General features: G+C 34.7%; 1 protein-coding gene across 3 annotated transcripts in view; it reads left to right on the forward strand.

Annotated features, from left to right (window-relative positions):
* Bank1 (B cell scaffold protein with ankyrin repeats 1) overlaps window positions 1-27,546 on the forward strand; it is a 297,267-nt gene that overhangs the window by 239,227 nt on the left and 30,494 nt on the right. For all 3 annotated transcript variants that reach the window (XM_074041439.1, XM_074041437.1, XM_074041440.1), the window contains 2 exons: window positions 237-542; window positions 12,589-12,657. In XM_074041439.1, coding sequence (XP_073897540.1) covers window positions 237-542; window positions 12,589-12,657 — 375 coding nt within the window. The remainder of the gene's footprint in view (window positions 1-236; window positions 543-12,588; window positions 12,658-27,546) is intronic.

Consider the following 27,546-nt stretch of genomic DNA (forward strand, 5'->3'; position numbering starts at 1 on the left):
TTCTTAGCAAAACTGACAATTGAAAATTATAGGAACTTACGAAAGAAAATTACACAGCACATTTTTTTTGGAGTTTCTGGAGCAATTTATAAATTTTTCTGGAGACAGGATCTGTTCTATTATATTGTTTCCTATGGCATTGGATTAGACTACTTTGGGAAGCTTATGCAAGTGACAGATGGATGCTAACAATATTACATATAATAGAAAACACAATCTAAATATTTCTTAAACAGGGAAAATGGTGGAAGACCAAATGGAAAGAATTCAAATCTGGAGTGATCCTATTGTAAGACAAGAAACAAGAGATGAACCCAAAAGAGAAGAAGCAAAGGAAGAAGACGGGAAGGAGCAGCAGGAGGAGGAAGACCCCTACACATTTGCTGAGATTGATGACAATGAATATGACATGATTCTGGCCAACATGAGTTTAAAGAAAAAAACCGGAAGTCGATCTTTCATTATAAACAGACCTCCTGCCCCCACTCCCCGTCCCACAAATATCCTTCCAAAAGAAGAGACAACACCTTACATAGCTCAAGGTAATATTTTGTTGTAGTTTGTGGATGTTCATTGTCCTTTTGCGGGGGAAAGGAGGTAAGGTGATGTGACAATGCTCTAAAACTCTGAAGATTGAAATCTTTTCAAGTAACACATGAGTTATATCAGCCCTTTTTTTAACTTAGAAAAATAATGAATAATGAAAATAAAAAATCATGAACTGGATTATGCTTTCTAATTCTTCATTAAGAGGGTTAATTTAAAAAAAAACTCTAAGGAACATGAAACAAATCATAGCATATATAGGTAAACTCTATTTATAGTTATTCCATAATTCTACAAGAGGGAAACTGAGCTACAATAGCTTGCAACACAAGAATATTTAAGTGTATATCACAAATCCACCTGAAAGAAGCACAATTGCTCTTCCATACTTATTGTGATCAAAAGAAACCATTCCATCCCCTAAGCAGAATGTATTGAGAGGTTTGTATGTGGAAGAGTAATGACTGCATATGTTATTTGCAAAGGCATGTCATACTTATTTAACAGTGGTCTACTGCTGATAATGATAAAAATAACAAATTAATAAATGTTTTACAAAAACAAAGATGAACTGAAATAATTATCAAGATCATGAAGCCAAGGAATCATTTTCAATTAGAAGTTCTCAGGTTGTATACCATAGTGATTTCTAGACTATTACTACCTTTTTTGAATAAAGCTGCTAAATCCTAATAAATACTTGTAAATGAGAGAAAATAGACAGAATATAACATGAGAATTTTGCTATATGCTAGGAATTTTTGAAGTGGTGCACCTTCTCCTGTATTCCAGTTCCCAGGAAAGTACTCAATAGCAGAATTCATATGTTGCATTTTTCTACTTTTGGGTCATTATCTTCCATTCTTTCTATTGGCAGTCAGATTCTTGTTTTCCAAGATGTCTTTCTCGTTTTCATGTTCTCTGAGCTATTTTATAGCATTCTTTTCTCTATTTTTTTTTGCACAGGGGACTGAAGTAATTCAATATATTTGTTCCAGGTTTTGTTTCAAAATTTCATTTGTCTAAATTTTAATTTTTCTTCTACCCTCATATTGTCTCCATTGGTTTTGTTTGTTGTTTATTTATTCATCCTGCCTATAGTGCTTGAAATTTCCAGAAAATATGGCTTTCCTTGCCTATGCTTTCATGTTGAAGAGTGAAGTTTCAAAATACTGAATGGAAGCCCTCCTTGCTAATTTGTGGACTACATTGTAGTGCCATCGGGAAGAAACCAGCCTTTCCATAAAGTGACTCCAAATGTCAGTTTATATCACACTGTTCTCCTATCTGTCTCAATTTTTCTAGAATAGAATCCAAGTATAACTCTGCACTTACTCATCTACTTGCCAGCACACTGAGATTAAAGTATGAAAAGAAGACTAGAAAACCTCATCATTCAGTGCTCGTGGAGTGGCTCAAGTGGTAGATCGCCTGACTGGCAAGCATGAGGCCTTGACTTCAAACCCCAGTACCACCAAAAAGAAAAAAAAAAAAAAGAAAGAAAAAGAAAACCTCATCATTCAGAAGGCACAGCTTTACTTGTTCTACCTATTTCCAGTCCAGTGTGTATCTCCTGCCATTCACAATACTTATGTCCCACGTCCCACCACTTCTGTTACATTTCTGAAGTGAATAGTGAATAACCTCCCATTATGATTGATTGCCCCATTTCACAGGACTGGAGAAGAAACTTGGGACAATGACTACTTTGGACTTTCAACCAATCCCCAGGTTAACTATGTGGGTTGGAATAGTTTTCATCCATACTCATTTATTTATTAATTACACAAAGATTTATTGAGTACCAATGACAAAGTCTTCTGTCTACTACTTATGCAAATTCTTCACATGGTAATGGTTCAATTTGTCCTATAGCCAGGCATGGTGGCACACATCTGTTATCCTAGCTATGCAAGAAATGGAGAAGGGAAGATCAAAGTCCAAGCTTGGCCTGGGGTAAAAAGTGCAAGATTCTGTGTGAGAAATAATTAAAGCAAAAGAGGCAAAGGGAGTGGCTAAAGTGGTAGAGTGCTTTCCTACTCAGTGCAAGACCCAGTAATAGCAAAGGCAAAATTTAGATGCATATGTAGGAACTTTAACAAATACTAAAATGTTGAGTTTCTATTAGAAAATTTAAAAGTTATTTATGTTACCTACCCATCCAAATCCTAACACCCTTCAACAATTATAAGACGTCTTTTTTATTCAATTAGACAATCTAATTTGCTCTCAGGATATTTGTTTTACATGGATATGGTAACCAATGTTAGAAATTTTGTTCGATTGTTTTTGAGTTGGATGTACAAAATAGATATTGGTATTCAGTACCAAAAGCTGGATTGTAAATGAAGTCACCAAAAACCTCTTCCAAATTTTCTTCTTTTTCTCTTTCACTGGGATATACCTGCCTGCCTCTGTTTGTTGTTTTTTCATCAGAAAGAGATTGCTTCATCAGCTAATTCTTTTTTGATGTGCTTTGCATTTCACAGTATTAAAGTCTTTTGCCACATCTTTCCTTTTGTTCTCCCACACCAAAGCTCAGACCGATTTATTAAATGGAATTGTCACCATTTCCCATAAAGCCACCTATTTAATTAGGAGCACATTAATTTTCTCCAATTCTTGCCAGAACACAGAGTGGTTGCATAATATTGATACATCCATAGTGTAACATAGCCAAAAGAGATAGATGTCCAGTACGGAATGGAAGAAGAGTGCATGATGCATAACCTCAGTTTACTGTTTCAGAGACTCAAGAAAAAACTGGTAGAGCCAAAAGGAAAGCCAGAGAGATACAGGAAAACCTTGTTAGCTTTAAGGAAAGATCTGTATTGAAGTTAAGCTGATATTAACTAAGCAAGTAACATATGTCTGATATTTGATTTTCTCATAGTAAATTGGGGGTAAAATTAAAATATATACTTCATAAATTTATAATCTTGTAAATGAGAAAAAATTATCAAAAACCTATCAACAATGCTTCATATATAGTATTCAGTGCATTATATTTTAAGGCAATTCTACTTCATCTTTGTTTGGCTTATAAGCAAAGCATGACTTTAACAAACTGACTTCATTATAGAAAAATTGTCCATGTGTTTCTTGGACTCTGTTATAGTTAGAAGTTAAGAAAAATAGATAATACAGATAGAGTATAATGGGGAAAAGAAGACCTGTCCTCTAATGCGACAAGTTGACTTAATCTACTCCTTATCATAATTATGATTAGGTAAATTTTGTGATAGTTCCTAATTCATACCACACTCCTGGATGGTTGGCATTGATTGTCTCATTTTTGGAGGTATGGGAACAATAAGTTTCGGTGTCTTACCCAAATGATAAAACTAGGAAGAGGAAGAAGGGGATTTGAACCCATATCCATCTCTTTCCCATGCCTATAAAATGGCACCACCAGCTTCCTTCATTTATATATATATTCTTCAATATTACCCATTGATGTTTATTTCCTCCTTCCAATCCATACAATCCAGGAAGGAAGAGACCAACCTTGGCTGGTTTTGCTCATCTGTATGTCTTTGGCACCATGCTCAGTGCTGAATTCAGTCTTATTAACAAAGGATAAAGACTGAATTCAGTCTTATTAACTTAAGTGGTAGAGTGCCTGCCTAGCAAGCTTGAAGCCCTGAGTTCAAATCTCAGTAGTGCCAAAAAACCCCCAGAAACAATGAATATTAACAGAATGAACAAATGAATAGGGCGAGAATAAAAGACTTCATTAATACTCTCTTAATTTCTAAATTTCTCCTGTTTCAAAGCATTCAGTGTTTGAAGCACTGCTAATTTGAAGAGCAGAGCTCACACAGAAAGGAATAAAGCTCTAAGATATTCACATAGAACTAAGCATTCTTGTGGGAGTCACAAAGCATAATGTATGGGAGAGACGCTCTATTTCCATTCACCATGATTCTTTAATTCTTTACCACCAGAAATGATTTGGCAATGTGAAACTGAACCCATGTTGGCCCATTTTGTTAAGAAATATGTTTCTGATTTTTTATCCCATCATTGGTATATTAAACCTAATCTTACATTAACAACCACAAGAATAACTCATTTTTCTTAAAAAGTTTTTGAAGTCTCCCTGTTTTCAGATGTCATATTCTCTCCACCTTTTTTTCCCTGTTACATTAAAAAAGATCAGGTTCGTTAGGCATCAAGGATATAGTGGAATTAACATGTATTTACTGTCTCCTTTGGTGACAGAATTCTTGAATTCTGTCAAGGAATGAAAATGAGCACTTGACATTGTGTAGAAAGAAGGGTTGTAAAACTGTATCCACAAATCATGCAAAGAGAGGAATGTTTATTGCAGAAAAATTTTCAACATCAATGAATAATTTTTCATTCCCACCTCATATAATTAATAGAACAAGATATATCTTCAGTGTCCATGTGGCTGATTTGGGGTAGAATATAATTTCTCTTTCAATTTTTCAATTGTTACTGAAATGCCCTTGGCATTTTTCAGTGCAACGAAGTTGTATATGACCTTTTTGAGAGCTACTCAGCTTCTGGGACCCCAAAATGTCAAGTACAATTCAGTTACTCTCAGAAAATTTCCACTTGCAATTTACTTGTACTTGAAATTGATCACACACAATGCAACTGAAATGCAAAAAGGTGACAAAGAAGACCTTGTAGAAACTCTGGTGAAAATTAATCCATATCATTGTAAATGTGACAGAATTGAATGGTCTCTGTCCTCATTAGTAAGGAACTATAGTCAAGTGGATTAAAGTAGGTCTGTATCAAGGGCCTTCGACCCTGCTCTACCTAGATGACCTTATCCAAACTATTTAGCTTCAAGATATAGTAGTATATCACAGGTGTTCTAAGAACAGAGTGACATGCTTATCATTCTGTTTGTAAACCTAACACCCTGCTTTTCCCAGTGACTCTCTGCCTCTCCTTTACATGATAGGCTGTCCATACAACTCTGCAAGAGAACAGTGGTTCTGACCTGCTTGTGAAATCCACATGTTTTTATTTGTTCTTTCTGTGCTTTTCACAGCAAAACATCATGACCCCCTGGCTCCTTCACAGATATTCTGAATGAAACCCAGGAAATATTTTTCAGGCCACCTGTTGATATGTTGCCATAATAATGATAAGCTTTTCCATTTTCATCTTCTAAGGATTCAACTCCTTGATATTAGTGAAGTGGGAAAGAGGCAATAACCTACTGTGGTATGAATTGACATTAAAGGAGTTATATTACATTGGAAAATGAATGAACATATTATCAAACCCACAGATTTTCAGGCAATTGCATAGTCAATTTTGTTTCTTTCTCTCTTTAATATATTATGTTGCTTAACTCTTAGAGATGGTCATTTAAAGATGAGATCAGAACTGAGTAAAACAGCTATCTACCCATGTTCTCTCTTTTTTGTTTCTCAATTTAGATTTCTTAAATTTACTGTATTTTCTATTAGTGTGTGAATTTTTTAATTCTAAGTAACCAGCAATTAGAGGAAAACAAGATACTCTGTGGAGTTGGTACATTGAAAGGTATCTCTTGCAAGGGACAGCAGCATGGTGTAGTGAAATTCTTAAAGACTGTGAAGACAGATGGAACTAAATTTGACTTATGACTGCGCCACTGAAAGTTGTATAACTTTGTCAAAGTTACATAATCCTGTTTCACTTGCTGTTTTTTTAATAACTGATAATACCTGTTTCTCTGAGTTTTCATAAGAACTAACGCTACATAAGTTCAGTGTCTACCACAGAGCAATATACTGGAGACGGTAGACACTATGATAAAAGGTATTCTATAGACAATGAGTTCAGGTAGATCTCCCTCATCTCCCCAGTTAGTCTGCCTTTGCTTCTGCCAGTATATCATCTTGCATGACTTTTCCAAAATATTGTTTAGCTACTAATACAAATAACTATCTAGAACAAATGGTCACAGCCTGTCCTTTTGGAGTCTCCAAACTGCATTTCTCTAGGTTGAGACTTATTAGGAGAACTAGTTTTCAATGTTTGTTCAAAGTGAGCATAACCGAACAGCTTATATTAAAAAGACATTTACAGGCCATTCCTATCATCCTGTGAAACAAAACAAAATGCAAATTGTGGTCCCATTAGGACTTCTCATGAGAACATTTTCTAATACAGAGGAGGAAAGGGAAGAGAATTTAGTTTTGGTAATCACTAAGCATGCACATAGTTTCCAGAGTCTTACTTTGGCTTCCTTTCTACTTTTTCTTTTTGAAACAAAAAGAATATTACTTGGAATGGTACTAGAGTAATGTATACACACATATCATTTCCTTATTGAATACAAATAAGCAATTAGGCATGGTGCATACAAGCAGTTGGTGTTCAGCACATGCTGCTTACCTGGTAACAAGGGAGGAAGACCTGCCTGCTCAGAGGTGAGTGAGAGTTTGGCTAATAAACTCATTGCAACAGCCCCAAGCTTCTTTCAGAATGTACTGACTTCCTGGATAAGAAAGAAAGTTTTAGAATAGAAATAGTATCTGCATGAGAAAGAATAAATATGCAGACAAAACCAGTTTGTTTTGTACTTCAACAAAAATTAAGTTGCTTGGAAGTAGAGAAATAATTTATAGTGAGATTTCCTGTTTCAAGAGAGGAATATTCAAGGAGCACATCTATCAAAGTTTCTGTTATGAATTAGAAAGAAAATTAATGTTTTCTCCTCAGGAAACTAAAGCACTTGGTGATATCACCATTGAAATTAAAGTTCTGTGCCATATTCCTTCAGGAAAATATGTGCTTTTCTCCCTCTATCTTTTCCAGTCTCAAGAGTAAGGCATAAGCATATCAGTGACCTCACATGTGCTACCAGCTAGCCATTTTCAGATTTTCCCTAAAAACAAAATGTCACCACTCTCATTTACATAGCACAGCAAACCACTTTCATGTGAAAGATCTTTATATTGTATGTCTGATGTGACTGTCTTATTTGTGTCAACACCAACTGAATGTTTCTGTTCAGATATGGTGGCCCACACTGGATAAATTTATTCAGGTGAATAACCTGTAACTATTGCAAACATAATGAAATGGTGTTTTAAGATGAATGGAATGTTCCATCTCTCTTGAACAATTTAAAAAAGGCTGCATCTTCTGAGCTTGAGATTAGTCAATAGGACTACTTATATGGTTAGAACATTTTGTTCCCTACATCTGCTGGCTAGACAAAGGGGTTGTTTGTCCTGCTTCTTTTACCTCATTCTGTCTTTTTGTGATTGTTATTTGCATGGTACAGATTGAGGGAGCAAGACAGGAGGAACAGAGCCCCAATGATTAAATTTTGACCCTCATTTTTCCTGATTGTTTCTCATCTCTAGCCTCTCTCATCAGTAGCCACTAATGGCACATTCAATTTTCACTTAAGTCCATGCACCAAAGTGGAGGATGGAACGGAAACTGTGACTGTGTCCTGTGTACTTTTGCACCCTCCAGACCTAGTACAGCCCTTGACTATGTAGTTAGTAACTTAATGAAACATTGCTAAGCAAATAATCAATCACACTGCTACCACCCTCTACAATATCATTCTCTGAAAGCTCAGAACACAACACAGATATTCATATTTTACTTCATTTCAAATCTCTACTTAGAAGAAAAGTCATCAGTGATGGGTGGAGAACTCTAAACAACATTTCATTCTTCACCTCTAAATGGGCATGGAATATCAGGGTGTTTGTGACTTATCATCCATCTTCACAAATGCCAGTGAATGCTACAACAGTCACTTATAAAATAATCCAAAGTAAGCTTTATTAGATTTTCTAAAAAAGGGAAGTTCTGGAAGAATCCTTTTGCTTGCTGTACACCACAAATAAGATTGATGAAGAATATTCTTTGATAAGTAGCTTGAAAAGACAAACTGTGTAACTGAATTTGTTATATTTCATGTTCTCCTCCTCTGCTCTTCGGCTAGCTCTGTTTTGCTTAGCATTTTGAATGTTTAATATATACTAATTTTCCCATTCAATATCATTTCTATCCCAAAGAAACTTTTACACAAGTCATTCTACCAATATTGAAATTCAAAGAGGATATTATTTGGGACATTTGGATCCTGTGGGGTTATTTTGAACCTCAAAAATTTGTTTTCAGTCCTTCTTCAGTGGACTTTTTTTATGGTTAAAGGTAATGACAAAAACAAACAATGCACTCATGTTTCTCTCTTCTTGAATTTCAATTTCAGGAAGCAAGAGAAAACTAAGATTTCACAAAGCACAAGATTGTCAGAGTTGACATTTGTCAAATTGTCTTGATAGCATTCTTTGAACACTGTTGAGGTAGACCGTGATGGAAATTATATACTCCAAGAATTTCAGAATATATAGACAGGATTATCTCACAATATTATAAAAAAATTATCACTAGTCTGTGGTAACTTTTGAGTTTTTCTATTAGTTTAAGCCCAAACAACATAAATTAAGCATTCCACTTAAATTCATATTTACTTAAGAATTCATCCCACCACTATTAGACCTGGAATGTCTGGAGAAATAAGAATGGTAGCATCTTAGAATGCAAGCTGAATGAAACATCTGAGATCACCACATCTAAGCCTTAGAGTTATTGGCAAGAAAATAAAGTCCTGGGAGTAAGACAGACACTTACCTAAATAATCACAATCTTATTTTACAGAAAAAAATATACAAATGTACATAGATACCAGGCTACACACTTCACACATTCTTGTGTATATAATAAAACTCAGTGACTCACACCCAATGCTCAGTTCTCACTCTATCATGGATTGTATGTTTAATACTCATAAAAGTTATGCAAGTGATTGAACGTTGTAAATATATATAAAGTGTATAAAGCTTTTTAGGACAAATGTTTTTCTGGTAGAAGCAATTAAAAATGTTTATCTGATATCAACTGGAAAAAAGAAAAGTTAACAATTCTAGAATTTTATGTTTATTCTTTTTCTAAGACTAATAGAGTATGCATGTTTGCTTCAGTGATTTCAATAGGCTAGTTTCAGAAAGCAAGTTTAAATAGATCTTTTCATGAGGCTACATCATATTTTCTTTTTTTTTATTTTATTATTCATATGTGCATACAAGGCTTGGGTCATTTCTCCCCCCCGCCCCCACCCCCTCCCTTACCACCCACTCTGCCCCCTCCCTCTCCCCCCACCCCCTCAATACCCAGCAGAAACTATTTTGCCCTTATCTCTAATTTTGTTGAAGACAGAGTATAAGCCATAATAGGAAGGAACAAGGGTTTTTGCTGGTTGAGATAAGGATAGCTATACAGGGAGTTGACTCACATTAATTTCCTGTGCGTGTGTGTTACCTTCTAGGTTAATTCTTTTTAATCTCACCTTTTCTCTAGTTCCTGATCTCCTTTTCCTATTGGCCTCAGTTGCTTTTAAGGTATCTGCTTTAGTTTCTTTGCGTTAAGGGCAGCAAATGCTAGCTAATTTTTTAGGTGTCTTACCTATCCTCACCCCTCCCTTGTGTGCTAAAGCTTTTATCATGTGCTCAAAGTCCAATGCCCTTATTGTGTTTGCTGTTGATCTAATGTCCACATATGAGGGAGAACATACGATTTTTGGTCTTTTGAGCCAGGCTAGAGGTTACATCATATTTTTAAAAATACCTGCTGACCAAAAGTCTAGGCATGAGAGAAGGCTATTTGCTTGGCAATCTGTTAATTGCTAATTGGGTTTTGTAAGGAAGTGAGCCTAACCCAAACATGGGTGAAAGGGAACAAGGAGAAATGGGTGCAGCTGGAGATAAATCAGAAAAAAATTCAAAGGCAGGATAGACAAGTAAAGAGGACATATGCACTATGGGTCATGACCTACAGCACATCCTGCATCTAAAGAGTTCTGTAATCAGCATTTTCATAATCACCCCACTCTTGCCATCTAACTTTCCATCCTAATCTTCCACCCCAATCCCAGACTGTCCCAAGTATAACTCTAGTAAGGTCTTCATAATAAATTAATAAATATGCTGCATACAATTTCTTAATACTGGTGAGCATTACTGTCAGCAGAAAGTATTCCAAAAGAACATAGAATGTAAAGTGATTTGTAGTATCTTAACACCCCAAAAAAGCTGGAAAAATAATTCTGCTTCCAAATACTCTGTAGCTTCAAACCTCAGCAGAATTCTTAAATGGTTTTGTTGAAGAATTTATTGTTTGAATTTCTTTGGATTCAAATCATTTCCCATATTAATGATGCTAGAGTATAGCTTTTTAGTCTTATACATTATCAGTTATATCTTAATAACTTTAGCAAAAAACACAGACTATGTGTTATTATAACTTTAGAAGTATTGCATTTCTTTAAGACTTTTAGAAGTAACCTATCAAAGTACCACTTCAAAAACTTCTAATATACCAAAATACATTCACATACTATATATCCCTCAATGTGTTTTATTTTAGGAAATATGTAAGCCACAAGCCCAGAACTTGAAGCAGAAAAGTGATTTTCAACCAGAAATGTTATTTCATATGTATTTTTTCTCGAGTGCATCATATTTGAAAATATATTTGCCTCCCGAGGACAGTTGAAAGGAACACCCTTTCTCTTGACAGCACCTGGCAAATTAGATGCTTTTAAATAATTATTGACTTGGTTTGATTTTGTTTGGGGCCTTTTACAAATTCAGAATATCTGCTAGATTAACCTCAGATATGACCTTGATATTAGATTGGTTTAAAAAAATTAAAACTAAGGAAGAGATCCATGATAACTGATGAGGTAATTTTCCCAGTCACAGTGGTCAAGCACCATCCCACCCAAATCCTATTGAACTGCTAAGAACAAGAGACACAACCATGTTGAAAAAATGCTCTATGGTTCCATTGAATCCTTGCCATCTCCTTCTTTACTTTTAAAAGAGAATTATTATATAAGGGAAGAGAAGAAAGCAACAAATAGAAGTTCAAAGTCTGAGGTCTTAAATCACTTCTCTACTAGTAACAGCTCTGGGATCACTGCAAAATTACTTAGCCCTTTTATAAACCAGTTACTTCCACCTCCCTCATCTATAAACATAAGAGGTTGGACTACATCTCCCAGGCCTCTTCTAATTCCCAAACCTCATAATTCCAACTCCCACAAAAAATAAATGTAATGCTGGGATGTTCATTTTCCATAGTAAAGGAGCTGGACATTTTCATTAACAAATGTCAGAAGCCATAACAAACTTTGTGGATTTGAGTGCTCAATAAATATTAAACAGTAAATTTATCTTTCATCTGCAAAATTGGGTGAGTACTTTTCTCCCAGAATTTTGTGTAAGAAATAATAAATGAGAACAAAGAACTTGGATAATGAAGTAATTCAAATAAGCACCTTTAATAGGTCTGAGGTCTAGATAAATGATGCAAGAATAAAGTGCCTTTTTAAAATTATTACTACGTCTGTAAAATACAACAGTCTATTCATCTAGTTAAGAAGAAGCAATTAGCTGAGCACTGTTGGCTCCTGCCCATACCCTAGCTACTTGGGAGGCTGAGATTGGGAGGCCAGCCCAGGCAAATAGTTTATGAGACCCCCATCTCCAAAATAACCAGAGAAAAATGGACTGGAGGCATGGCTCAAATGGTAGAGTGCTTGCTTTGCAACATGAAACCCTGAGTTCAAACACCAGTCCTACCAAAAAAGAAAGAAAAGAAACAATTATTATTGTCTTTTCTTATCACCAATAAAGTCAGCTTGAGTAATTTCTGTGCGAATGGAAATTTTCTTGTAGTCTTAACCTGTTTCACTTTTAACAACATGCTCCTTTTATCATTACCTAATATTAAAACAGAATCATGTCTTTGTTTAGCTAAATGAGGTATTCTGTCAGCATTGTACTACTCTGCCCAAAGACAATGCTTTCTGAAATGACTGGTAAAGTGCACATGAGAAAACTGAAGATTTAATAATCTTCCTACTCAAAAATAATAACAATTCTGGAACTCTTAACTAAGGAAAATGGTATGTTGCATCATAATGTTTGTTTTTTAATACTCATATTCAACAAATAATATGTACTGTATTTTTTACAGTGTTCCAACAAAAGGCAGCCAGAAGACAATCTGATTGTGACAAGTTCCATGGTGTTCCTAAGAAACCAGGTACTGATGTTAACTTCAGTCTGCTTAGTAATCGCTAAGTAAGATTTAAAGAAATAAAGATTTAAAGAAATAAAGCCTCCCAGGTCAGAAGTAAGTAATTATGTGTTTGTTAATTTAACTCTGAAGTTAGTATCTTACCTAAATATAATTTTTCCATAATAATATTAATGCAAGAAAATTATTTTAATTAAGAAATGTGGGAAATGGCCGTGTCATAATGCTTGTGGTGATGTGGTTGAATTGTTATGATGCTCCAGGAAGGTCAAGTATGATGACTTGTGCAACATGCATCTGAAGACACAATTTCATAGACCTGCAGAGGGAAGCCTCTTTCCTGGGGCACCACTTGCTGGGAAGGTCAGGTATCTGAAACCCCACAAGAAGGGACTGGCATGGATTTTTCTTCTGCTCTCCTCTGAATGTCAATGACGAATGCATCCTTTACTCACTATATTTTATTTCCTTCAGCACTCAATTCAACATGTTTTGAACAATTGTTTTTCACACAGAGAACAACTGGAAATTATGACCACAGAAACATCTCACATACGTGGCCTCCAGTTTTCCCTAAAACTCCTACCTCCTTTTGAAAATAAAGACTCTAACAGGCTGTTTATTATGATTTATGTGGCAATCAGGACTGACTTAATGTTCAAATGTGAAAAATGTAAAAGTTGGTAGATGTAGGTGTAACATTAGCTGACTCTACTGATCAACAAGTATATACAAACCCACCTTCGAAATAACTTCATTCCTAAACATTTCATTATCCTGAAATTTATAACAGGAAATTGTTGAGAAAGACATTAAAATAAAATCAGGAAATTATTTCACATCAGCCACTACACCATTCCCATGGTTCTTCTCTTCTTGTGCCATTGTGGAAATAGCTAGGAACAGACTTCACCAATTTCTAAAGTCACTGAATTTGTAAAATATAGAACTTCATCTGATCTGCTACTAGGACACTATGAATTGTTCTGCAGAGAAAGTGGTGTCCTTAAATGAGTGATATTCACCCATCACTTCCAGTGCTTTTTTTTTTTTTCATGGCCATGGCATTAGATACACAGTATTTGAGTGTAATGAGGAAACCAAACTTCTACTGTTCTACAAATCACTTCGATATGCTGCTTGCAAATTTACATGTAAAAAAGCCCCACCTCTCTTCATTTGGCAGTTTTGTACTTTTAGCAATTTCATAATTTATGGGAGATGATAGATCTTTTTAAAGCCTACTGTTATCCTCCCACTGTGCCCTTAGCAAACTCAGGAAATAAATGCAAAACCCTACATGAAATCTTTGTACAGTTAGGATCAGAACAGTTCCTAAAGAATTAAAGTAGATAAGATTACTCCTATCAAGACTCCCCCACATACCTCACAGAGCTTTGTAAAGAATAAAAAGAGGAGATGCTTTGAGCTCTTTGTGAGAAAATGTCCCTGAAGCATTTTCTTATAAATGATTCGAGTGTTATGTTTTTAATTAAATTCTGTTAGAATTAACAAAAAATGTGAAGAGGTCCACAGGAGATGAAGGAGAGTAACAAGGATCCAGTGTGATGAAGATATCTTTGGAATAGTTGATCTTCTTAGTTAGCCTTCTGGCTATCCCTCAGAAAGAAATTTAAGGAAAGGCTGCTGATATTACTTAAGCCTGGAAGACCTGATAATTATTCCATGATGTGTGTAGAAAAATAGTATCCACCTGTACAAAGACAAAAGGACAGAGAGAATGGTGAAAGAAAACAAGGCCCTGATAACACAATATTTTATTGGTTTGACAGTTGCCCAAGTCTTATTACCTAAATTGCGTCATCAAAGTCAATTATCATTTGATTTTCTGAACTCTTTGGGGACATAGGATAGTGAAATTTTTTAACATATTTTACCTGAGAAATTTTCATCTTTATATTATTAAATCTAATGTATTGATTACACTTTTATTGGTTTACCCTACAGCAGTTCCCCTAGATTCCTTTAATCAGGAACTTAGCAGAATGAGACAGAATATTGTCCTATTTGTCAGAATTAAGAGAACATTAAACTTTATGAATATTCAAAACCCTCTCTGATAACTACAATTTTCATAGAAATCAGCTTCTAGCATGAGAAAAAATGATAGCCAGGAATAATTGAGAATATTATGAAAAAGAAGTAAGTATCTAAGTACCTAAAAGGCCTATGTTAACCTACCATATTTCTTTAAGCTGTTTCAGATATTGTCATCATCCAGTCCATGAACATGCTAGGCAATCAGAATTGCTTGTTATGATTCCTGAATCATTCCTGATTCTCTTCATATCTACTAGGTTTTCATGGTGTAATAGGAAAAACCAGTAGATACATCACTGATGATAATCTCTTTACTTAGTATAAACAAGGGAAATGATTTTATGAAATGTTTGTCAGTCAGTAATTTCTAAAGGGATTACACAGATTCCCTAATAATGTTAAACAAAATATGTAATTTTCCTACTGTATAATAGAAGGAAAAATGATGACAAGAGCCAAGAATATTCTCTTGAAAATGTAAGCATCTCAGTGCCCTAAATTCAATATTGTCAAGGGATTGCCAGGAATTCACATTATTACTAAGCCAAGGAATTTTCCTGAGGAATAGCAAAAAACTTAATTGGCACCATTTCAGTAGAAACCCAATAGATTTCTTCAATTCAGCTTTTATATTTTGAAAAACTACAAGGAAGTGCACTAAGGACTATGGATCCCAGATAAAATTTTCCATCCATATAAAATCAACTTTTTCTGTTTGGTTTTGAAATTAGAAAATGTCAAAGAGTGCTGTCACAGACAGAATATGTTGTCACCACACCTCTGCTCTACTTCCTAACATTGAGCTGCACAGAGCAGTTCAGGGTGTGTTCCTCAGTGTTTCATGCTACACAACTGGATTGTGTCAGTATAGTTGGAGTTGATCAGGGTTTTGAAGCCTGAGTTATGTTAATCAAGGTAATGGGTGGCTGATTTAAAACGTCGGTTAAGCCTACAATTAGGGAAGGTTCCTTCCTCAATTCTTGCACTCATTTTGTCCTTGCCAAATAATAAAGTTTCTATCAAAATAATTAGTAGTTAGAAGGCTACTAGGTGAACATAATCAAGCCAAAATGTGCTGGGGGAATGTAAGGACTCCTTCTTCAAGGATGTGGAAACGTCTGGCTAATTTTCCTTGCCTTGCAAAATCATGCAATATTCGAGGATCCAGATTACTCATATTTCCCAGACCTGTTATATGTTTTTCTTGGATTATTCCTTCCTTTCTATCCAAACCAGGACCAACCCCATTTTACTAATGTTGTTTTACTGCAAATAAGACACAAGACCCTGGTTAGGTTCAGGCACTAATAGTCTGCCTCCTTGTGATCATGGATCAGTTCTATTATTGAATTATGAAGTTCAATAATGAGCCTCAGCAAGGATGTATTGTTGCTGTCACTCCTAAGGGCAAACCATTTCTTGGAGGGATAGGGCAGGTAGGTAGGAGCAAATCCATCCTAACCAACTGCCTATGCCAGGTGCCCTAACTTTGAATGGGCATAAGATTTGTAGAGCTCCTATTGTTTAGTTGCCTAAACCCTACCTTAGGCATGAGCTGAAAGTAGAACAGATAAAAATAGCAAATAGAAATAACCTCAAAATAAACATACAGAGAACAAAAGCAAGCCAAAAGAAATTCTATGTTTCTGAAGCAATATTTAGTCAAATTTAACTTCTATGTTGTATTTTTTTAAATCCCACATAATATAGTTTAATTTTTGTGCTGCCATTAAAGGCCAGGACTCATGTAAAAATTCAAATTTCTAGTCATGCCTTATCATATATCATTTGCCATACATGACTTTTGATATTTTCATTCTTTCCACGTGGCTTTCTTATTTGAGGTACATTTATCAAAATTTGTAAGTCTAGCTAAAATATGAAAATAAAAAGTATATTATAAAGAAAAATAAAAGAACACATTTATTTGTGATAATAAAGACTATTCTAATGTATTTAATGAGCAGTAACTAAATCTCCTTTGCTTAGTGACTTTATTATCTGCTTGGACCCTTGAGGCCTGTGAGTTTGTACCCCCTGGTATGTAGTTCCATCCACCAATTCTTTACTCCAGATTACAAAATCATTATTAGTTGCTCTTTTGTGGGGGAGTGCATGCCTATGGGGAAAATATAATCACATAGCATATTTTATGTGTTCTGTAAGTGCCCAGTGCTAAGCAGTTTGACAAGTGTTAAGTAATAAATTTGTCTATAGGCAGGAGGCCTGAGGAAATGTGGAAGGTATTAGTCTTATATAGAGAAAAGAGAATACTGATCTCTGCAGTATTTCCATCAGGCTGTTTTTGCCAATACTGGATATATTAAATAGAAAAGAGGAAAAATTGTCAAAATGTGATCATTTGTACTCCATAAAAGAGTAATGGCTGTAGCCCCCCTTTCCAGTATAACATACTTCCATTTGTCACATTGTTCACAAAAGTTTTTTGCTTTTTTACTTTTTTTTGTTAAAGTTATAACTAGAAAAATTTGTGTATGTGAACTCCTCTATGAATTAAAACTTAGGGAATAAAACAGCAGCATAGTCAGGGGTCAAAGTCAAGCTGAGATGCAAACAAAACAGGTGACTGATATTTTAGTGAGATGACAAGATGAAATTAAACATGTGACATGAAGAAATGGTATTGAGTGACAAGATCAGGTATGATGAAAGTAAAATAAACCATAATGCTAAAATTTCAATAGCAAATTAAAATCTACAACAATCACAACAAAGAGGACTGACCCGGATAAAACCAAATTAGTAAGTGGAGAACATGTTGGAGAAGGGTTTGTTCTGAGCACAGGGAAAGACTAAAAACAGATACAGAGAGGGCCAGGACCCTGGCTCAGTGCTAGAGCACTTGCCCAGTTTTGTACAGGCCCTGGATTTTTAATGCCACAGATAAAAATAGTCAAAACAAAATAGAGAACAAAATTCTATAGAGAACAAAATTCTAACTCATGTATGAAAAATGTTTTTAAAAGTACAACAAAAAATACAGCCAATGACCTAGTTCAATAAAACTGTGAAAAGCAAGGGAGTGGAATAATGAAGACTGAAGTACAGGAGTCTTTGCTCCCATTTCCTGAATGGGAAACAGGAAGTGTTTCTCTCTCTTCCCCCACCCTCTTGTCTATACTTTATCCTATTATACTAAAATAAATCCTTGCTAAAACTTAAAAAAAAAAAAAGAATGAAGTACAGATGGAACAGGCTCACTGTGATCCAGTGACAAGTAGGCTTAAAACACCATAGCAAATCCTTTTGATTAAAGGGACGAAGAAAAAAATCCTTAGAAATAATCTAAGACATATTCTAACTTACATTTTATACTAAAATAAATCAAAGTCAGTTTTAAAAACTAGAGAATCTGTGTAACAAAAATTTGAGATAATGGGGTTTATTGGGAAAAGATCTAAAATTAATAAGTTGATATTTAGTCTGGTATTTTGTCATGTAAAAAACTGCAAATATCATAGTTTGTGAACATCCACAATTTTAGAAAAGAGAGCACTTTAATCTCAGCATGAAGGTATTACTCAAAATAAAATTCCAACTTATTGATAAACAAAATAAAAAGCTTTAAAAGAAGTTATGATGTTAAAAATTTTCAGCAAATAATGAATCATGTTAAAAATAGAATCAGAATTAAATAATTATTTTAAAGTTATTTATAAAATATTTAAATGTAACATACTGGTGAAAAATGTATGCAATGTAAAAAATCATAGTTGTATGGCAATAATCTGGATCAAATTCCCAAATAATATAAAAATGTTTAGGAAGCAGAACAAAAAGAAAATGTGCCTTTTCACTCATTTCATGAATGAGAAATATGAAGTCAAAAAAATGCAAACTTTTAATGATTTTGTTGGCAATACTGTGGTTTGAACTCCAGAGCTTGTCTTGCTAGGCAGGCACTCTACCATTTGAGCCATGGCCCCACCCCTAAATCTGAACCTTTACAAAGTAACCATTATTTAAAAATAAAATGTGCCTTCCAAATCACATAAATATATATTTAAAGCATAGATAATAGATGATAGATAGATAGACAGATAGGTGATAGATAGATAGACAGATAGACTGAGAGATATCATGTAAACTATATGTGTATTCTTGTTACCAGACCCAAGTCTGTCTGCTTGCTGTTCAAAAGCCAATACTCAGTAGCTCAGAGTTGGTGGGAAAGAAATCAGCAAGCACCCTGAGAAAATGGGGGGAGCTATTGTCTCAAAAAATAAAGACCAACTCAAATGTGGGAAAGGGCTTTTATAGGTAGGAATAGGAGGTGCAATGTGACAATGGTAGGAGGGCTACATGCTGGGTGGGGTCTTTGTCATTTGGAGTGTATCTCCTTTTATTCTCTGGTGGGAACATCCACAATTGATTTGGACCTCCTCTGCTAGTTCCTTTTCTGCTAGTTAAGCCTCTTAGAAATGTAACTGTTTTGTAATAGTTTCTGCACAGAATATGGTGGAAATTATTTTGTACTTATTATGAAAAAGGAAAAATAAGATCTGTTGAAACTATTCCAGGAATGGGGAAAGAGGAATAAAGGAGAATGATGGAGGGGATGAATTCAACTATGATATATTGTAAGAACTTTTGTAAATTTTAAAGCACAACAATAATATGATAATTAAAACAGGAAAAAAAAAGAATTAGGAGGCCAGAAAATGTTCAGATATTATCTGAACCAGATGTTCTGGGTGCTAAAGAAAGATTATTTAACAGTTAACATGATAAGGAATCATTTAAGTGCTGCTTTACTTAAGAATTTAGAATGTCTGGCAAAGGGAGAAGTAAAACTAATTCTACCAAGGACAACTTGCAAAGGGGTGGCCACTCTCACAGACTTTGTTATAGTCAAAGTCAAAAATTTAAAGTAAAAGCAAAAAGAAAAAAGTATAAAAAATGAAATTTTATATAAGAACAGCAGTCATAACAACAGATGTGTATCAGATAAAACATCCTCATAGAGTAGTAACATTCACTGAAGACAGGTGGCACTGTGTTAAATATTTACATAATGATACAGTAAATTCCTGCACTAAGATACTAAATACTCAAAGCTGTCCTATGAGATAGGTATTTTCTTCCTGAACACTGATTGGTTGCCCAAGGTGGTGGCACACATCTGTAATTCCAGCACTCAGGAAAAGACTGGAGAATTGAGAGTTTGAGCCCAGCCTGGACTACATACCAAGACCCGGTCACAAAATAAGCGAAAGAAAACAAAAAAGATAGATTGGCTACCTGTAGCAGAAACCGCACAGCTAATAAGCGATAGAGGTGAAATCTGAACTCAGTTGTGATTTGCTATGAGGATCATATTTATAATTACCTACTGCTCCGAGCTTCCAATGTAGTCCTAACTGCAATCTAAGCAACTTCCTTAGCTGTGGCACCAACCCAGATCACCACAAAATCACATTGCACATATTTATTCCTTTAATCCTTGTAACAACCCTGTAAGGAAATATTTATCTTCATTTATAGTTGAGAAAATGGAAGTTGATAAATATAGCTTTTTTTAGTACAGTAGAGAGTAAATTTATTAGCATATATTAATTGTATAGCATTTATTAAGTGTGCAATTTAAAATTTTTTGTTAGCAGTATTAATTATACAAAGATTTTTCATTGTGGTATTTCTGTATTTGCATATAATGTCCTTTGGTCAAATTCTTCCCATCTATTACTCTTTCTTACTCCACTGCCTCTATTTTAAAAATAATTTTAATGGGTTTCATTATTTTGTTTTCATTCATGCATGATCATATCCATCAACCCTCTTTCACCCTCCCCTTTTACCCACCCCCTCCCATTGGGTCTCACTCCCATGCAGTCCCCTGTGTGTTAAAACTTAGGTCTGGATTCTACATATAAGAGAGAACATTCAATACTTATCTTTTTCAGTCTGGCTTATTTCACTTAATATGATGATTTCCAGTTCCATCCATTTTCCTTCAAACAACATAATTTCACTCTTTAGAGCTGAATAATTCTCTATTGTCCGTGCATACCACATTTTCTTTATCCATTCTTCAGTGATGGACATCTATGCTGATTCCATAGGCTGGCTATTATGAATGGCATTGCTAGAAACATGGGTGTGCAGGGATCTGTGTTGTATTTCGTTTGCACATATGTCCAGGAGTGGTATAGCAGGAACATATGACTGTTCTATTTTCAGTTTCTTGAGGAACCTCCATATTGATTTTCATAATATGCATTCCTAACAACAGTGTAGGAAGATTCCTTCCCCATCACTCTGCTCTACATTTGTTGTTGCTCGTTTTCTTGATGATGGCCATTCTGACTGAGGTGAGCTAGAGTCTTAATGTTGTTTAGATTTACATTTCCTTTATGGCTGAGGATATTAAACATTTCTTCATGTGTTTATTGGCCATTTGTATTTCTTTTGAGAATTGTCGTTCAATTCATTTGCCAATTTATTAATTGGATTCTTTGTTCTTTTGGTGTTTAATTTTTGGAGTTCTTTATAAAGACAACTTTAAATCCATCAGTTTTTCCAGATACCATGCTATACAATCATCCTTACAAAGGAAGACTCAAACATGGACAATATAGTCTACTTTAAAAAGCCAGGGAAAATGAAAGAATGTGACTAAGTCACCATGGTAATGACTTTTAGACACTTTGAATCATTGATAAAGTAGTTTTTTAGAAAGCAAAATACAAAGAGGTGCATAAAAATTAGAATAATTAGCTTAAACTTAACAGAATATATCATTTCTAAGACCATATTTAATAATCTGATAATATGCTAGCCAACTAAAACAACTCAATAAAAATATAACCAATTCAGCTCATGTCTGATCTCAGTGAAGTATTTTTAAAATTAACAATGGAAGTGCTAAAAAATAGAACTGAGGAAATTTTTTAAAGTGCTTAACACAAAGAAAAAATTAAAATACAACTGACTACAGAAAAAAGTGATATAAACTACCTCTATAAAAAGAGCCAAACTCATGCCTTAAAATCTTCCACTATTAAATAAGACAGAAGGAAATAAATTAGATGTACTACTACAAAAAATGGAATAAAGGCAATGAAAAAAATAGAGTTAAAAATAAAGATAAAAATGAAAGCATTAACACTTGCAAAACTCACAAAATTTTGACTAACTATAAAAGTTTATTTTTTAAAAAAAGAAAATCTGCAAAGCCTGTGGCAAATCTAATGGGGGAGAAACACCAATGTAAAAACCAACCATTAATTAAGACAAAAAAGGAAAAAGAGAAAATCAGTTGTAAAATGACAGAATGCAGAATTAAGGAATGTTTAATTTTCTCCTGTATAAAAAACATATGACTTCTTTAAGAAAATACTAATTATCATAATTATTTCAATTGTACAACTAAGGAGTTGTTCCATAAGTTTATCAAAAGATAACCAGGGGTAAACTTTGCGAGTTCTTTCTTTTTTTTTTTTTTATTCATATATGCATACAATGTTTGGGTCATTTCTCCCCCCTTTTCCCATCCCCCCCTTACTGCCCCACCCCTTCCCTCTCCCCCCTGACCCCCTTGCTACCAGGCAGAAACTATTTTGCCCTTATCTCTAATTTTGTTGAAGAGAGTGTATAAGCAATAATAGAAAGGACCAAGGTTTTTCGCTAGTTGAAATAAGGATAGCTATACAGGGAGTTGACCTGCATTGCTTTCCTATGCATGTGTGTTACCTTCTAAATTAATTCTTCTCGAGCTAACCTTTTCTCTAGTTCCTGGTCCCCTTTTCCTATTGGCCTCTGTTGCTTTAAAGTATCTGCATTAGTTTCTCTGCACTGAGGGCAACAAATGCTATCTAGTTTTTTGAGTGTCTTACCTATCCTCATACCTCCCAAGTGTGCTCTCGCTTTATCATGTGATCAAAGTCCAATCCCCTTGTTGTGTTTGCCCTTGATCTAATGTCCGTATATGAGGGAGAACATACGATTTTTGGAGTTATTTCAACTTCAACTAAAAGAAGAATTTTTATATCATAGAAAATATTAATATGTTATATCAGTTATTTAATTAAGAAAAAATACATGATGATCTTAATGCAAAAGATCATCATCTTTGCAAAAGAGATAAATTATTATTTAACTTTTTGTGATTTTTTAAATCTTACAAAGTAAGAAAGAATAGTCACTCAACATCATTGGGAATAAATTACTAGTTTAAAAGTAGAGCTATCCTGTTCTTTGGAATTGACACAAAATAATTTACTATGATGATATAATATACAAAATGCTTTAACCTTTTTAGCATGATAAATAGAAAAGCAGGTGGCCTGGAATGTTCTTATAGTAGTGTATCTGACAGAGACTGAAAGAGTATGAGTTCCATGGGGAAATCCACTGGCAAGTTCAGAGAACTTTTCTTATTGTAAAAACCATTATAGTATTATTACAGAAAATGGGATTTTTTGAAAAAAATAATGACCTTTATCATTACAAAAGAATAATTTTTATCATCTTTACGTTTTTCATTTTTTTGAGCTGTTTGTTTAAAATCCAATTCTTCCTCTGACACCAGACAAAAACCAGTACTGCCATTAAAAAATTTTATGGGTAGATCAGCAAGATTCTGACCACCACGGGACTTATGAGATAAATGGCTGTGTAGCCAATAATAGTACTATAGCATTCTAGCCCCCAAAAGAGAAGTTAATGTGGTAGATATGGACCAGTAGATCTCACAGATCTAAATCAGAAAAAAATTTCCTTTGATGCTTAATTATATGCACAACTTTTGTGCCATTAAGTTTTACTGTATATGTAATTTTGTATCTGGTTTATATACTTATATATATATTGTATATATGCACACACAATACACCTATATAGTAAGCATTTTCTGTGTTGCAGTGTGGACCTTTTTCTTATTTTCTTAATAGTGGTATGCTATTTATTCAGTAAATATTTTGTACTGGCCTTGTTGCCTAACAAAGCCAATTATGTTGTTTCCTTCCAAAGTTTTAGTAAAAAATGGTTTTCTATCCAGTCACTCAGCAGCAAAGGATTTTAGTGAAAAGCTTTCTTACTTAGTCTACCGATTCAGATATTCACCATAATGGGTTGTAAGTTATTTCTATAATCAATAGTTAGTCAAATGAAAAATATTGTAAAGAAAAATCTATCAAAAAGGAACTAAAAAACTTCAGAAACTTTAGTTTGTCTTGTAGCTTTTACAAGTGGCCAAGAGTCTTCAAATATGCACAGTTTAGCAGTCTGACAAATATTTTTTGATGAAAATTATGCTAAAATTACACTAACTCTTTAAAAGTCAACTAAAAAAACATAAAATTGGAGAGGAAGAAAAATCTACCATCACCACTACCATCAAATAGCAATCTAAATGCAAAAAGTAATCTTGTAAACCCTATCAATAATTACAGTCCGCACATTTTAGTTTAACTAGTCTGTTCCTAAAAGGAAAATGTAGTAAAATGTCTAAATCATTTTTCTTTGTGACTTGTTGTGCCTAGCAGTAATTTATCAAAAAAAAATTCTGTAATATTTTTCATGAGAAGAAAAGCAAAAACAGACATATTTAAAATTAGTTTATCTGTAAGCAACTCACTTTTGGAACTCAATATCGGGTACTTTTGGTGCTCCTGAATTTGTTTCTCTGTTCTCTCTACACAATCATGAAAGACTGAAATACCTCACTCCCCCCAAAAGTCATCTTATTGATATTTTAATAGTAGGAATTTGAAATATACAAGGGTAATTGAAATATTATTGAAGAATGTTAAAATTCAGTCAAGCCTGTAACTAAAGCAAGACTGAAATTGGTACCATTTGAGGGGAAGATTCTGCCAAAACAGAAAATCTAGCTGCAGGAGTTACTTGAGATTAAAGGATTTACATTTAGGCAAAGGAATGACAGAAGTGAGGCGATGGCTACATAGCTGTTAAATGATGCTAAACCTCCCCACTCATGTAGCAATAGCACATTGAACGCTACGGTAAACTGCATCTCACAAATTGAATTTGAGTGTGGAAGCCTATAAAAAGCAAATGGTATAGAAACAGTCTCAGTTGTAACTGTGCTTTTTGCTGCTGAACCAGTTAGCCCTCTGGTTGACTTATGTTTCCCCAATTCCCTTGGGACAACTTGATGCTTTGTGGTCCCTGAAGGAAGATTTAAGAGTATAGAATCTGTTGACATCTTGTTAGTTCTGGGGCAATAGACTTCTGAAGCCAAAAGACAAGTCAAGAAAGCCTGCATGAGAATCAGAATGATTGGCTATCAAGCAGTTTTATGTGCAAGTAAATATTTCAGAAAGATACCCTGTCTGTGTCCCACCTCCATGATTTAATATTACAGTCCTTATCAAAATGGAGATGTACATTAGGTCATTCCAGGAAAGGCCCAAGTCTCTAGTCCCCTTCAAGTACTTAATACCTGCTTTCAAGTAATTGAAACTTCTTCCTTCCAGAATAACCAATTCTAATTCTATTAATGAGTCCATACTGCTATGAATTTGAGTGCCCTCCTCATTTCCCAAATCCTCGTCAATATGGTCTAGATACAATGCAGTCTTTCTTTTTTTTTTTCATTTTTTATTCATTTATTCACATGTTCATACATTGTTTGGACCTTTTCTCCCCCCTGCCCCCTGCCCCCTGCCCCCTTACCTCCTCCTGCTCCCCCCACCCCACCCCACTCACTTCCAGGCAAAACTTGTTCTGCCCTTTTCTCCAATTTTGTTGAAGGGAAGACATAAACAATAATAAGAAAGACAAAGCGTTTTTGCTAGTTGAGATAAGGATAGCTATACAGAGAGATTCCTAGCATTGCTTCCATGAACAAGTGTGTTACAACCCAAATTAATTCATCTCTACCTAATCTTTTCACTAGTTCCTCATCCCCTTCCCATATTGACCTCTGTTGCTTTAAGGTTTCTGTATTAGTTCCTCTGCAGTGGGGACATCAAACACTTTCATGTTTTGGGTTTCCTACCTATCCCCATACCTCCCATATGTGCTCTCCCCTTATCATGTGACCCAAGTCCAAACACATTGCTGTATTTGCCCTAGATCTAAAGTCCACATATAAGGAAGAACATACGATTTTTGGTCTTCTGAGCCTGAATAACCTCGCTCAGAATGATGTTCTCCAGTTCCATCCATTTACTTGAGAATAATAAGACTTCATTCTTCTTCATGGCTGAGTAAAACTACATTGTGTATAAATACCACATATTCTTAATCCATTCGTCAGTAGTGGGGCATTTTAGCTGTTCCACAACTTAGCTTGTGAATAGCGCTGCAATAAACATAGGTATGCAAGTGCCTCTGGAGTAACCTGTGTTGCATTCCTTTGGGTATATCCCCAGGAGTGGGATTGCTGGATCATATGGATCATATGGCAGATATATGTTTAGATTTTTAAGAAGCCTTCATATTTTTCTTCCAGAGTGGTTGAACTAGCTTGCATTCCCACCAGCAGTGGCTATTCTAACAGGGGTGAGGTGGAATCTTAGTGTGGTTTTGATTTGCATTTCCTTTATGGCTAGAGATGGTAAGCATTTTTTCATGTGTTTTTTGGCCATTTGAATTTCTTATTTTGAGAAAGTTTTGTTTACTTCAGTTGCCCATTTCTTTACATTGATTTTGGGAGAGTTTAGTTTTTTAAGTTCCCTGTATATTCTGGTTATCAGTCCTTTGTCTGATGTGTAGCTGGCAAATATTTTCTCCCTCTCTGTGGGTGGTCTCTTCAGTTTAGAGACCATTTCTTTTGTTGTACAGAAGTTTTTTAATTTCATGAGTCCCATTTGTCCATCCTTTCTCTTATTTGCTGAGCTGCTGGGATTCTATTGAGGACGTCCTTGCCTAAATCTATTACTTCCAGAGTATTCCCTGCTCTTTCCTGTACTAACTTCAGAGTTTTGGGTCTGATATTAAGGTCCTTGATCCATTTTGAGTTGATCCTAGTATAGGGTGATAAACATGGATCTAGTTTCAGTTTTTTGCAGACTGATAACCACTTTTCCCAGCAACATTTGTTGAAGAGGCTGTCTTTTCTCCATCATATGTTTTTGGCAACTTTGTCAAAAATAAGGTGGGCATAGCTGTGTGGATTCATATCCACTGGTCTTCATGTCTGTTTTTGTGCCAGTACCATGCTGTTTTTATGGCTATTGCTTTGTAATATAGTTTGAAGTCAGGTATTGTGATACCTCCAGCATTGCCTTTTTTTGCTGAGTATTGCCTTGGCTCTTTGCAGTCTCTTGTTTTCTAAATCAACTTTAGGGTAGATTTTTCAATCTCTGTGATGAATGTCATTGGGATTTTGATGGGAATTGCATTAGACATGTAAGTTGCTTTTGGTAGTATAACCATTTTTACTATGTTGATGCTACCAATCCATGAGCACAGGAGATCTTTCCACCTTCTGTAGTCTTCCTCGATCTCCTTCTTCAGGGGTTTGTATTTCTCCTTGTAGAGGTCATTCACATCCTTTGTTAAGTTTACTCCTAGGTATTTGATTTTTTTTTTTGAGGCTATTGTGAATGGAATTGTTTCCATATATTCTTTCTCAGTTTGTTCATTATTGGTGTATAAAAAAGCTAATGATTTTTGAAAATTGATTTTGTATCCTACCACCTTGCTGTGGCTGTTTATGGTGTCTAAGAGTTTTTGGATAGAGTTTTTTGGGTCTTTAAGGTATAGGATCATGTCATCTACAAATAGGGATATTTTGACAGTTTCTTTACCTATTTGTATTCCTTTTATTTCTTCTTCTTGCCTAATTGCTCTGGCTATTATTAATTGCTCTCCTATTGTTGAATAGGAGTGGGTATAGTGGGT

The sequence above is a fragment of the Castor canadensis genome, chromosome 9 (assembly GCF_047511655.1).
Source record: "Castor canadensis chromosome 9, mCasCan1.hap1v2, whole genome shotgun sequence".
Taxonomy (NCBI): Eukaryota; Metazoa; Chordata; class Mammalia; order Rodentia; family Castoridae; genus Castor; species Castor canadensis.